Below are 14246 nucleotides of genomic sequence, written 5' to 3'. Positions count from 1 at the left end.
CCTCTGGTGTAAGACCTGAGACAACAATATTGTCTAGGTCATTTTAACAAAATGGCACTTTTGCAGTCAGCTGTTACAAGTAATGCTGAAAAATGGAGGGTGCAGCAGAGCTGCCGAAGGGCAAGCACAAATATTTGAACAGTCCTAAGTGTGTATTTATTATAAACACTTTCTGTGATTCTTCATCCAATCTAATTTGCAAGTAGGCATCACACAAATCTATGTCCATGAGTTGCTCAGAGCGAGGTAATGGATAAGTGTCAACACAAATGCAGTTGTGACTGGAAGGCTTAGGCAACAAAATGAGAGGACGTGCTCACTGACTAGCTTGAATGGGAGTAATTACACCATTATCTTGCAATTCTTGCAATTCACTGGCTACTTCGTCTCTTAAAGCAATTGGAATGGGACAGGCCTGAAGAAACTTAGGCTGTGCATTGTCTTTCAATGTAATGTGCTACAAAGTTATTAGTTTTTCCCATTCCTTCTGAAAATAGTTCAGGAAATTCTTTAAGCAAGCTAGCGACATTCTCTTTTGGTGCAAATGTAGAGACTGACAGCACATTGTTGTGGATGCTAAGGCCAAACAAATCAAAGATATCTTTACCAGATATGTTCTCACTGTCTCTTGACATTGACACAGAAAAAATCACTGTCCTAGTATGAAATTTGTAAGTGGCAGGCAAACTACACTGTCCAAGCACTGGAATTTCCTGTCTGTTGTAAGCAGTGAGGTGCTTGCTAGATTTAGAAAGGCATGGTGAGCCTAGCTGTTCATATGTGGCGCAATTAAGCAACATTACTGATGCACCTGTATCTAACTGAAAATTCACACGATGGCCAGCAATTTGTAATGAGACAAATAGTTTGTTAGAACATCGTTGCACAACACTAGGGTGAGAAGTAGGCACAACATTAATCTTACTTTTGTCAGACCCTATTGTAGGTTTGGAAACCACAATGTTCACTGCAAGTGCATCTTTTTTTTTTTTTTTAGCATGCAAAATTGGCATTTTTGTGCAGTTGCAAACAAACTGCTTGGACATGGCCTTTTTTTCCACATGTGTAACACATTGTATTACGTGATGGGCGAACCTGTCTTTTAAGGCGAGCAAAACATCTAGGGCAAGACTTCACTAAGTTCAGGTCTGTTTGCCTGTCTATACACTCATTGTTGTGGCTGCTTGGGGTGCTTGCAAGCAAGGGATGACTTGACCCAAAAAATTAGAGCCTGGTCAAACTTATAGGTCACTATGGCACCCAAATCGTATTACTCTAAGACTTGCAACAATCGAGCAAGTGATGGATCAGAATACTTTAGGATCTGTTCCTGTATTCTACTATCAGGGACACTGAATGTTATTGCATCCCTAATCTTTAAATCACTGTCAAAGTTGCCACAACTACACTTAAATTTACACTTCCTAGCCATGCCCATTAATTCTGAGTACCACTCATGCTATGTCTTTTCCAGCTTTTTCTGAAAGCAAAAAAGCTAATATCTGGCTGCAGCTACTTGGAGTTGCTGGTCATAACATTGAGTTAATGCAGTGGTTACTTAATCGTAACTGAGTTCGTCGGGAGACACGGTTGGGAATAGTTTTTGTATTAACCTGAACACTGGGTACCCCACACTCGAAAGAAAGTATTATAGCTTGACAATGCCTTGAAATGATGAACTTGACAATGTGCTTGGAACTGTGTTAGGTATTTGAGCCATTCCTCTTCTGTGCTGTTAAATTGTGGAACGTTGATATGCTGGTCGGCAGCATTTGTTGGGCTGGTCGGTCAGTCGGTTGGTTGTGCAGCCGACTCAGTTTGTGCAGACATTAGTTGTTTTACTGCCATCAGTAAGGCAGCAATTTGTTGGTTCTGAAATTGAAAAGCTTGTTTAGAGCCATCACATTAGCCATCTCCAGGTGAGGGACAGGGCCAGGGGGTGGGGGTTGGGGGATTGAGGTAGCCATGGTTTACACAAATATGTTATAGCAAAAATGCAAGCAAAGCCTCTGAAAAAGAAATGTCATTAGTTCTGCAGCTCCCCTCCTGGTATACCTGCAAGAACACAACAAATTAGCAAAATGATCACCCCTGCAGCTAAAACACAAGAGAAGCAATCAAAATCTTTGGCCAAGTTGATTAACTTCAATCTGCACAGAATTATACTCATCGCCACTGTAAAGTCTTGTACCAGGGGAAGCAAGGGAGAGGATGTTGTTTGATGGCCAGTATCCTCTTGCTACAAACACAGCTGTACCCTTGTATTAACAGGGTTCTTTATTTACCAGAACAGAAAGCTACTTATCTTTAAGCTAGTCCATGTATTGTAGTACAAGCTCTTCCATAATAGTCCATGTTAGTCGCACTGCTGGTGAAGTACAAGTTCCGCTATGAACACTACTCCAGTCATTATTTACTGACTGAGACTGAGACTCTTGACTCTCTCTGACTGTGACTGACTGGGTCCTCTGTCCGCAATGGCTTTCTAATCACTGGTGGTTGAGAGAGTGTTAGCAGCACATTGCTTGCAGGTCTGTCTTTGGCCTTTCTCCTGACAGGCATGCTTGATTCAGTGCCTATTATAGATCTTCTTGCAACCCCTTTGCCGACCGGTGTGCTGGCAACAGCTTACACTAGCACAGAGACAAATCATGGACACCACCACATCACTACATACAGGCCAATAGCATCTCAACAATCTTAATAATCTCTTCTTACTGATCACTAGCATGCCACTGCTACTATGGACACTTCTCAGGTTAGTGAAGTGACACAATCCCCACTCGAGTGTGCTCCTGAGAGAATGCTGTGTGACATTAAAAGTGACAGTAAATCACATCACACCCCACTTCCTGGACTCACTCCACGGTCCTGCATTAGACCACATACAGTCTGTGATATGTGGGATGGTACAGTCCACCACATTACAACCACACCAGGACCTCTGTCCATCACTGCCCCCATCACCTAGTTCCCCACAAACTTTAAGTGGATAAATCTGTGGTGGACAAACTTCTGTGAGCTGACATAGTCAGGCCATCAGACAGTGCATGGGCCTCCCCAATCAAACTAGTTCTTAAAAAGTCCTTGGTGCGTATGCGGTGAATACTGCTACCTCAGTGCTTATACAATCATTGACAGCTACCCTATTCCAAATGCATTATTTTTCCCACACCTTGGCTGGGGCAAAAATTTTCAGTGTCATCAATTGCAAAACAGCATTGCTGCAAATTCCAATTGTGGACAAATGTGTACCAAAAACTATGATAATCATGCCATTCCTCTCCATGCTGTACAGACTAAAAAATATGGCACAGATATGTCAAAGATTCTTTGATAATATACTGTTCAATTTACCTTTTTGTTATGCCTATCTAGATTACGTTATAATCTTTTCACAAAACGAGCAATAACATGATGACCACGTGCTTATCATCCTTGATAATCTGGCCTCTCACAGGGTTGTAATATATGGTGACAAGTGCCAGCTTCAGCAGCCTCATGCGGCCTGTGTCGGACATCATGTTGACATGTCTGGGATGCATCCTATTCCTGAGAAAACTGACCTGATCCACCTCACAACAACTACCAGGAACTGCATGGGTTTTTGTGGGTCATATATTTCTACAGGAACCCTTTGCCTAATTGTAAATGGCACCTCAAGAGGACACCGCAAATGCAGGTGGCCTTCAACAAAATAAAAGAGTACCTGTTACACTCCATGAACCTCACCCACCCATCACCCAATGCACGTCCAATTATCGCATCTGATGCTAGCAGTCGTGAGATCAAGGCTGCTTTACAACAAGAGATTGGTGGAATCACTCAGCTGCTCAGGTTTTTCTTGCACAAACTTACTGACACCCAGAAAAAGTGGTCCACATTTGACCACAAACTACTAGCCATATATGAAGCAGTTTGTCACTTTCAAGATGATGTTAAAGGAAGACCCCTTGCCAGATATACAATATATACACACCATTACCCATTGACAGACGCATTGCACAACCTGTCAGTGGATTCTGCAACCAGAAGATCCCACAATCTAGATTTTGTAGCACAGTTCACTACCAATGTGCAATATGTTAAAGGTGCTGATAATATTGTGGTGGACTATCTTTCCTGTATCACAGTTAACTCTACCCATTTGGACTTCGATAGAATCACAGATGCACAAGTGACAGATTCCAATTTCCACAGCTTGTTTAAAAAACAAGACACCAGACTCCAATAGCAACAACACATGCTACCCAGTGTGACCAAACAAGTTTGGTGTGAGTTTTGAATAGACAGGTCTGACCAGTTATCTCAGAGCCATATCGCAGGACAATTTTTGACCTTCTCCACAAACTTGCACATGTGGGTGTGCACCTCATCATGAAATGGTTTGTCTGGCCTAACATTAAAAAGGATTGTGCCACGTGGACCAGGACTTGCATTCCATGCCAACAGCCAAAAACTGGCTCCCATGCTCAACCCTCCTAATTCCAAAGGGGCAGTTCCAGCTTGCCCACATTGATGTTACAGGACCACTCCCCAAATTGAATGGTTACTGTCACATTCTGTCAATGATAGATTGCAAGACACAATGGGTGAAGGCCTTGCTGATTCCCAACATATCACCAGAGATAATAGCAGAAACTTTTGTCAACAGTTAAACTGCCAGATTCCACTGCCCGGTCTCCTTAATGTTGGACCAGGTCAGTAGCTTCAATCCCAACTGTTCAATAACTTATGCTACCTATGTGGATGCCACGAGTTCCACAAACTGCCTATAACCATCATGGAATGGTGGCATCAGATGACGAAAGCTGCATTCATATGCCACTCAGGATCGTGGGTGGAGGCTCTTCCATGGGTTCTTCATGGCATTTTCACAGCACATAAACATGACCTTGATGCATCACTCACTGAAATACTATACAGCAAGTGCCTCACTCTCCTTGCTAAATTTGTAGCACATGAAACAGTCCTAACAGACCAGGACTTACCAGATTTAGTCACACACTTTTGCACAAATATACAAAACATCCATATGCCACCCCCACCCCCTTCCATCACATGACACAATGAATCTTTATTCATAAAAACCTAACCGCATGTTCTCACATGATGCTACATACAGAAGCAGTGTACCTGATCTACAACTGTCATTCACCGGACCATACCAAGTGCTAAAACATGATACAAACATTTCTGATATCTTAATTGCTGAAAAGCAAACAACAGTGTCAGTGTACCAGCTTAATCCAGCGTAGACTTAAGCAGTCCTGCTACAACAGACATTCGCTGCCTCACCACCTCCTAGCTATTCATTAGTCAATTTCCAAGTGCACGTGAATCTCCACAGTTTTCTGGCTGATGACATAGCCATCACATTATGTGATACTGACCTTGTGATTCCTGCTACCTACACGGACAAGTGGTCAGCTGCAAGCACTGTCACACACACTGTTTTGTGCACACCACTCCTGTACCACCAAAAGTTGACACAGCAGGACTCACGTCCTGTTTTTCAGCAGACAGTACACTCACCACCATCACCCCAGTTTACACTGCTGATAGCCCTGCAATGGCTCCTATGAATCCAACAATGCAAGGCAATGCTGCCAACATTCTTCCCTCTTCAAACGCCATCACCAAGTGAGCAACAATTAAAGATGCCACTGAGACTACTTCCTTACCTGCTGACACCAACTGCAGCAACCCATTAGTCACACCACCAACATCGTGCTTTGAGCTTGACCTGCAATCCCCACTGCATCTTGCTAACTACAATGTGTCTTCGATTGTATTCATCATCACACAGTTGCTCACTTCACTTCAGACAGATGACACTCCTCCACAGCCTCTCCTCATGCACTCCACACTACAGGAGGGAAGGGAGAGGTTCTGTGGTGGCATAACATCTTTACCTCTGTAAATGAGGATTGCTGCCCCATGAGACAGTAAGTGTTAGTATGTTCTGTGTATTTGCTTACTACTAAATGGTGGGAAAATCATATCTCTACATTGTTTCACTATTCTGCTAACACACTGCCTGTACCCCGTTTCCCACAGCAGTTTCCACATCAAAACAGATTTAATAGCATGCTGGAACTTATGTCATGCCTCAGTTACATGATTCATAACATTTGGAACACATTCTCACAGTTTCACAATAGACACAGGCAGTTTGGGAGGGGAGGGGATACCTGGTGGTGACAGGAAGGGCATTCAGCCACCCTCTATCACTAACATACATGAAGCTGAAAAAAACATGCCAAAGCTATGAAGTTACAAGAAAAGGCCAATCAGAAGAAGGAGGAGGAGGAGGAGGAGAAGACTTATCAGTACACATTTGCAAACAGTCCTGCTTCTTTCTTGAAACCAAATCAATGTTCACCATCTTCTGCTGGGTTTTGGAATACTGCATTTTTTACTAGAATATGATTTCAGTTTTAATACTGGGAGACCACATAATAGCAGAAACATAAAATATACATGTTACATACTATGCTGTGAAAAGTGGCATATGGTAGCAACACTTCAACTCTTCAGTCAAAGAAATTTAAATCTTATATGAAATTATAGTGCCAGTACTCAATTTTGGCACACTTTTATTTGTTGTCTCCAGACTATGTTTATACAGCTTCAATGCATATGTCTTCTTTGAAATTCATTCATTTTTTTCATTAAATTGGATTTCAAGAAGCAAGCTGTGGAGAGGCTAATGTTAAAGAAAATGATAACACCTCCTTGTTACACATATGGCAAAAATAATTTCCAGGGAAAGAATGAAACCCAAAGACCAATTATATATCCATTTTTCTTCGTTCTTAGAGAATATATTCATTCAGAATGAAAATTCAGAAGTAATTCAAGTGACTAGATTCAATTTCATGACTGATGTAAACAATGTTCATGATGTTTACTTTGTACATACAGATAACTACCTCTACTGCTAATCTTTTATGATTGAATTTTATTTTGCTGCATTTTACTAATAATAGAGGAAGAACGGAAACAGATATTAACAATATAAGTTCGTGCTTAGGAGTCAATGAACATATTATTGATGTACTTGCCAGTGGGCTCTTACAACAAAATTACATGCCCTTTGCTAGACTCATAGGCCAGAAAATAGTATATGATTCCTCTGTTTGATGATTATCCTGCAAAATATTGAGCCCGAATGTTATAACATTAAATTGGATTTCGAGAAGCAAGCTGTGGAGAGGCAAATGTTAAAGAAAATGATAACACCTCCTTGTTGCACATATGGCAAAAATAATTTCCAACATGATGAATATGTAATAAATGAAATTAATGATAAATTATTGATAATTATTGAAAATATGAGTTCAGTGATTGTATTCTGCAAAACAGTTGCATTTATTCAGGAATGTTTCCATCCTACATGCATCTGTGCACCGCTTTTTTTTAATGTCATTACGGTCGTAATATGAAGCTGTCAGTATTCATGGTTATGTATGATTTTGTAAATGTAACAGTAATCCCAAAATTTGTCATGACATTTCAGGTACTGCTCTTTCTAATAAACATTATGAACATAGATAACTAATGTCTCCTTTCCTTGCTATTAATACTCCAGGACTTTCACAGTTCATTTGGGAACCCCCCTCCCCCCACCCCTCTCTCTTTCTCTCTCTCTCTCTTTCATGCTATAAAAGTGATGACAGATATTTCCTCATAAACTGCCTCAGTTTTACCATTCAATGGCTTTGAATATAACAACTAGCACATGTAATATTGAGTTATATAGTGTGTATAAGCATATTGATTACATTAATAAATTAATCATAGGTTGAATTTTTCAGCACATGACCTTGCAGGCAGTGAACAAGGTGGTTTCAGTGATCCATATGTTCGACTCAGCCTTGTGCCACCTGTAGACAACCGTAAAAGACAAACAGCCATACACCGTCATGATCCAAATCCATTTTTTAATCAGCATTTCAAATTCCCTGTATCACACCAGGATCTACAGGAAAAAACACTTGTATTACAGGTAATATTTTCCATCAATTAATAATAATCTAGAGAATTGTGCTAAAATGAAACAAATAAGTAAACACAGTGATATTCATTGTGGACTACTGTTATTTAATAATGAACAGGAAGCAGAAAAATAGTGTACATTAGTTGATAACAGCAGCCAAAAACGCAAATATTTTGAAAGAGTTTACCTTTCTGCATAATTCATTCAATCAGTCATTGCGTTTCTTAGATTCCTTTACAAGCAGAACTTTCAGGAATATGAAACAATTCAGGATATACAAAAGTAAAAATAAAACTTCTGTTGAATCTGTTCATTTTAGTAAAATTAAGCTATCACACAATTCTGTATACTATATGTGTTTATCTGTAACTCTGGCACTCCTGCAATATGGAGATGAACTCAGAGAATTGTAGTGATATTATCTGCATGACTCATAAATCCAACTTTCGCAGGCACAAGCCTTGGGGCCATGGCTAACATATCACATGATGATACCTGTTGGCCTTCTACTATAAATAAATACCCGTCATGATGATGGGTGCATCAAGCAGTTCATATTTTGTTACTAAGTAATATATCTCAAAAACTGTTTTCACCTAACTTTCTGAATGTGGGCTTTGCTTTCAGAACTTTTTAGAGTGTTTGGTGGTGTGACTTTCATTCATTATGCTCATGTTACTTGTGATCATAAAGTTCACTTTCTACTCATTTTTGGCTATTGACTTGGTGTCAATCTCGCTTTCCATATCCATATTGTTAGTGGCAGTGTGACATGCCTAGTTGATATGAGGCTACAAAACGTAAGTGGCAAAGAGGAACTTAAAACATTGCATGTTAGTAGTACATGATGGATGCAAATTTTATTGGATTGCAACTGAAGCAGCTGATTCTTCAACGCCAATTATCAACAGCAAATTTAGAGACTGTTTGAGATACTACAGAAAGAACAGAGCTACCTGCAGAAGTGCACAGCAGAGCAGGATAATGTTCCATTATCAGCATCAACACAGTGAAACATACACAAGCATTTTCAGCATCTACTTTTCTGGCATTTGACAATTTGAGGAAAAGTTGGAATAAATATCTACAATGATTTCTACTGTGTTGCAAGAATAGGAACATTTCTGACACACATGTTCAGTCTGCTTTGTTATTGTCTTCTATTTGTCAGAAACATGATCTGTGTCACAAACTATGACCACTAACAGAGGCTAGTATCTTATCATTCAGTGTCTTGCATAGTTTATTCATTTGAAGATGTAACCGTACGTAATGGTAGCTAGGCTAAATTTAGCCAGTGTCAGGAGACAATGAAACAGTCATATAAATCTTGATTGGCTGTGTGTCAAGTGGTGGGAGTTATGTCAGAATGGTCAGTGATGTGAAAATCCAAAGGCAGTGTTTAAAATAAATATTGAGTTTTAAAAAGATCTTTCTCATTATGGTATACCTATTGGGTATACTCACTGTAGAATGAAGCACCACTACACAATCAGGGTGGTCATGGAAGATGTCGTTTTGCAATGGGACAAAGTCCGAGAGAAATTAGGAGAGAGAGGACAGGTTGCATGTCATACACAGCTGGAGGCCAGAACTAGATAGAATGTTTGTATATGGCCCAACACTGTGGCTGCATACTGCAGCCAACACAAGATTTCCCTTCCACACTCCTTATTGGCTGTTCTGGTGGCATGTAGGGAATTCTTGGTCAGCATATTTTGAATTAGCAACAAAAATGTATGATATCCCCTGGACCCAGATTGGCTAGGGGACCTGCACATCTCCCTTCTCTCTGTAGAAGTTTTAGGGTATCTCATGCTTAAATAAATGTTACTCTTAGCTATGAAGCCCATGTTGAGTGTTTAATAGCTAAGGGTAACATGTGCAAGAAGTACCCAGAAAGTAGATTACATTTTCACCTGCAGCAACAATGGGCAGTGTTAGCACGGCGATACAGATGTCTGAGCATTTGTCTGTTCAGTCAGCGGAGTGTACACAGTCCTATGTTTTATTATTACTGCCTTCCAATGTGCGACTTGTAATCTCCCCCTCCCATGATTTGTTGTCACTACCATAGTCTCTTTTTAAAAAATATGAGAGGAGTAAGATTTACAATAAACATTTACTTATCTTCTTTTCTCATAGTTGGCTGCAGTTCTTCACATCTATGGGCTGAATCTTGAAGTGGAAATTTTCATATTTTAGGATCTCACAGTTCCGACTGACATAATTAACTTTGAAGTATGCCTGCATTGTATTTTTTATTTTCACAAATATTTTACTCCCTTGCATTTTTCTGCATCACGCTGTCTTTTTAATTTTCACATTAACAAAGCCAAAGTTACATTGTTCTTCCCAAATATAAAAACACATCTGGTCACATCAGAGGCATGCCCACTACTACTTTACTCTGCGGTAGGGACAATATTTTGAAGGGCTTACAAATTTTCTTGACAAATGAAATTTGATTAATTTGTATTATTATTTTATAAATGAATCCAGAAATAAACTTAATAAATAGTATCAGATTGTGTAATTAATAATAGAAATATTAAGTGTACCAAATATTTCATAATTTCACATGTTTCTAAAAGAAAGTATAATTTTAACTAAACATTCAGAGCTAGTACATATCAACTGTAACAAAGGAAGTAAAGTAATTTCTTTTTACAGATTTTACCTTGTAACATAACACATTGTATACAAAATGATAAGAATTTTTTTAGAAAAACAGCTGAAATAATATTGACCTATTCAAAATTCGAAAATATTTCTGGTGTGGACTACTCCTGTTGAAGAAAAGTAATGCTAGAGGAGGGTGTCCCTTTACAGACAGCAGTTGACACCTATCCTCGTGTGGCCCTGCAATTGTGTATATTATAGTAGTGTGCAGGGCTGTGTATTAGTGTGCAAGTACAAGTCTGACTAATAACCTCAAGAAATGTTGTGGTGAACATTGACTGTGTCTTACACATTCAGTCAGCTAATGAGTTGAAGAAAAAGGTGAATATGTAGAAATCAGGGAATAATATGTAAGAATCCGGGACTTGACAAATAATGGGTTAATATTTCTGCACTAAGATATGTGGTTTTTCAGTGATAATTGTTTGAGAAAACAAAATTCAATCTCTTGATTGTAATCCATATGTATGTTTAGAATACAATGAGTATCAATTAGGTACTCAGAATTTATATATATATATATATATATATATATATATATATATATATAGCTGATCAAGGATCAAAAGCAATTACAGCTGGTGGCTGTGTTAAATAACCATAATAGGGCTTCACCCTGTCAAAATGTACAGTTATAATGGGTCTGCTAATTGTAAGTCAGCATTCAAACCTGACATGAGCCACAAAATCAGGTATGGTGCCTCAAAATATTGGGAGAATTTCTTGGTTTTTCCCTTTTTAAATGCAGGGTTTCTCAGTAGGGCCCTGGCCCATGTCAGTAGAGTGGCATAGTCAATAAAGTGGTATATTTATTATCCCTCTTTACATGCCTAGTGATTTCCATGGAATTATTCTGTTGTATCTTTCTCCAAACAGTTTTACGTCCCCTTGTTAACCTTTTAACTTTGCTTGAGTCATTATGCACTGGCAGCTTTTCCAGTCCTGCTACAAGAGTAGCTCATCTTCTGTCTGTACATAACCTCATAAGGGGTGTGTGTCCTGTTGCCTCATGGATACAAACTGTCACAGGCAGATACAATGTACACAAAATACTTATCCCACTAATTGTGAATTTTATTGACATAATAAGGAAGCCTTTTAGCTGTGGTTTTGTGCACATGTTCAACTCATCTGTTAACCTTGGGATGAAAAGGCATCATTCTCCTTTTTTCAACATACAGCAATTTACAGGTGAATGAGTAATGAAGACATGATATTCATCCCTTCATCTAATATTATTGTATAAGTACTTCCAAAAAGTCGAACCAAATGTGTAACAAAAGCTTTGACCATTGTCTCTGCTGTCATGTCAGCAATCAGTAACAAAACAATGTGGCATGAAAAGTGATCAATAATCAATAATGTCTACTTATTTTCTTGCTATGGTTGTAAAAATTTTCTTATGATGTTCAAAGCTAGTATTTCAAAGGTTCTGGATGCCTCAAGTAATGCTTGCATGGGAATTCTGGGCTTATTTTGCTGTGCACAAGGGATTCAGGCAGATGCAATCTTCAATATTATGTGTTGGCCATTTCTGCAGCATTTTGTTGCCGCTCAAGTCTTCATGCCACTTTCTGCTATGAAAAGCTTGAATGCTGTCTGGATACTGCTGGAATAAAATGACACTGAAGTGCTTCCAGTATTCTCAGTTGGGTTCCTCTTGGAGATTTACAATACAAAATGCCAAATTTGGACACAAATTAGAGCGGGGCAGCACCATACTTTCCTGCAGTTCCTGCAATTCAGCAATAAATAACTCTTCCATTTGTAACACATGGACTTTCCAACTAAGTGTATCCACAGTTTGGTTCAGCTTTCTGTGTTCATGATGGTCCTCATAATCATATTCACCCAGCTTTACAGCTTGTTGCACCAATCAACTACTGGTCTTCTAAATTTAGAAGCCACAAACTCCCTTTAAGCTCAAGTCAGCACTTAGTAGATTGCCCTGATACTGCATCTGAGACATTGATAAAGAACACTCCTCCAGTTTTAAACTGAAGTTAGCACTTATTAGGCCTGATGATACACTAAAGAACACTCCTCCAGTTTTAAACTGAAGTTAGCACTTATTAGTCCTGATGATACACTTCTCAACCATTCTACATGTTCCTCAATTATCTGCAAACAAACAATGATATATCACGATACACTAAGCACATGAATGGTGTGAATCCATACAATAAAAAATCTGCAAGCTTCTGAAAAATAGTGAAGGCATTTCTTAAAGGAAAAGGCATTCTGAGGAAGACTCATAAAGCCCAGAAGGCATGTCAGATGCCATGTTTGGTTTATCCTGAGGAACTGTTGATATCTGAAGTATTTTGAATTTCCCAGTTGGTCAAGTGTTTTGTCTAAATGAGGAGGTATGTCTGGGATGGTTACACTATTTACTGCACCCATATCCATGCAGTGATGGTAAGTTTTCTCTCCAGTGATGCTTTTATTATGTACTAGAGGAAGGCTGAATTATTCTCACATGTAAAAGTAGTAAGCTCACTTTGGTACCTGTGTTTATTAAAACTTTGACTGATTTGCCTCTAATGTTGCCCCTCACAATCATGTTTGCACCACAGTTAACAGCTGAAAACTAATAGGATTAACAGGTTTTACCAAGAACTCAGGTTGGCGATGACACTAGGCTATCTTGTATTTTCCAATCCACACTTCTGGAACCACAAAATCCCATGTGGCCCTGGCTTTGCCCATTATGTGAATGGTTGCAGGCGGCACTTATGTGGTTAATCTCTCTACAGTATGTACATCAAGTAGCACAACAGTTATTGGCAGTGTGTCCTAAGTGTTTGCAGTTTGTCTTCTTTGTGAACTAACAGTAGATGTCATTACTATCAGAAGATGATGAGACAAAATGGTTAGCCTCTCCTCTCACCAGTTGAGACACACAGTCTCTAAAGATGAGGATGAGTGAAATTCTATTTCTTTACTAATCTGTGGCCGGATTCCTTTAATAAATGCATCTGGTGGTCTCACTTCTGCCATTATGAGTAATGAGTAACACATCATTTCTCCTCATATGATCCGAGGATATAGGTATGAAATGAAACAGTTCATGTGTACAGAATGAGATTTTCACTCTACAGTGGAGTGTGCACTGATATGAAACTTACTGGCAGATTAAAACTGTGTGCTGGACCAAGACTCGAACTCGGGACCTTTGCATTTCGTGGGCAAGTGCTGTCAGAACTGAGCTACCCAAGCACTATTCCCGCCCCATCCTCACAGCTTTACTTCTGCCAGTATCTCATCTCCTACCTTACAAACATTACAGAAGCTCTCCTGTGAACCTTGCAGAACTAGAACTCCTGAAAGAAAGGATATTGTGGAGACGTGGCTTAGCCACAGCCTGGGGGATGTTTCCAGAATGAGATTTTCACTTTGCACCGGAGTGTGCACTGATATGAAACTTCCTGGCAGATTTAAACTGTGTGCCTACCCAAGCACAACTCATGCCCCATCCTCACAGCTTTACTTCTGCCAGTATCTCATCTCCTACCTTCCAAACTTTACAGAAGCTCTCCTGTGAACATTGCAGAACTAGCAC

General features: G+C 39.4%; 1 protein-coding gene across 1 annotated transcript in view; it reads left to right on the top strand.

Annotated features, from left to right (window-relative positions):
* LOC126252392 (synaptotagmin-5) overlaps positions 1 to 14246 on the top strand; it is a gene marked incomplete at its 5' end in the record, with an annotated part of 250182 nt that overhangs the window by 126533 nt on the left and 109403 nt on the right. The window contains one exon of the mRNA XM_049953283.1: positions 7821 to 8011. Coding sequence (XP_049809240.1) covers positions 7821 to 8011 — 191 coding nt within the window. The remainder of the gene's footprint in view (positions 1 to 7820; positions 8012 to 14246) is intronic.

This window comes from Schistocerca nitens, chromosome 4 (genome assembly GCF_023898315.1).
Source record: "Schistocerca nitens isolate TAMUIC-IGC-003100 chromosome 4, iqSchNite1.1, whole genome shotgun sequence".
NCBI lineage: Eukaryota > Metazoa > Arthropoda > Insecta > Orthoptera > Acrididae > Schistocerca > Schistocerca nitens.
Note: the sequence above shows the minus strand (reverse complement) of the source record. Positions and strands in the feature narration are given on the sequence as shown.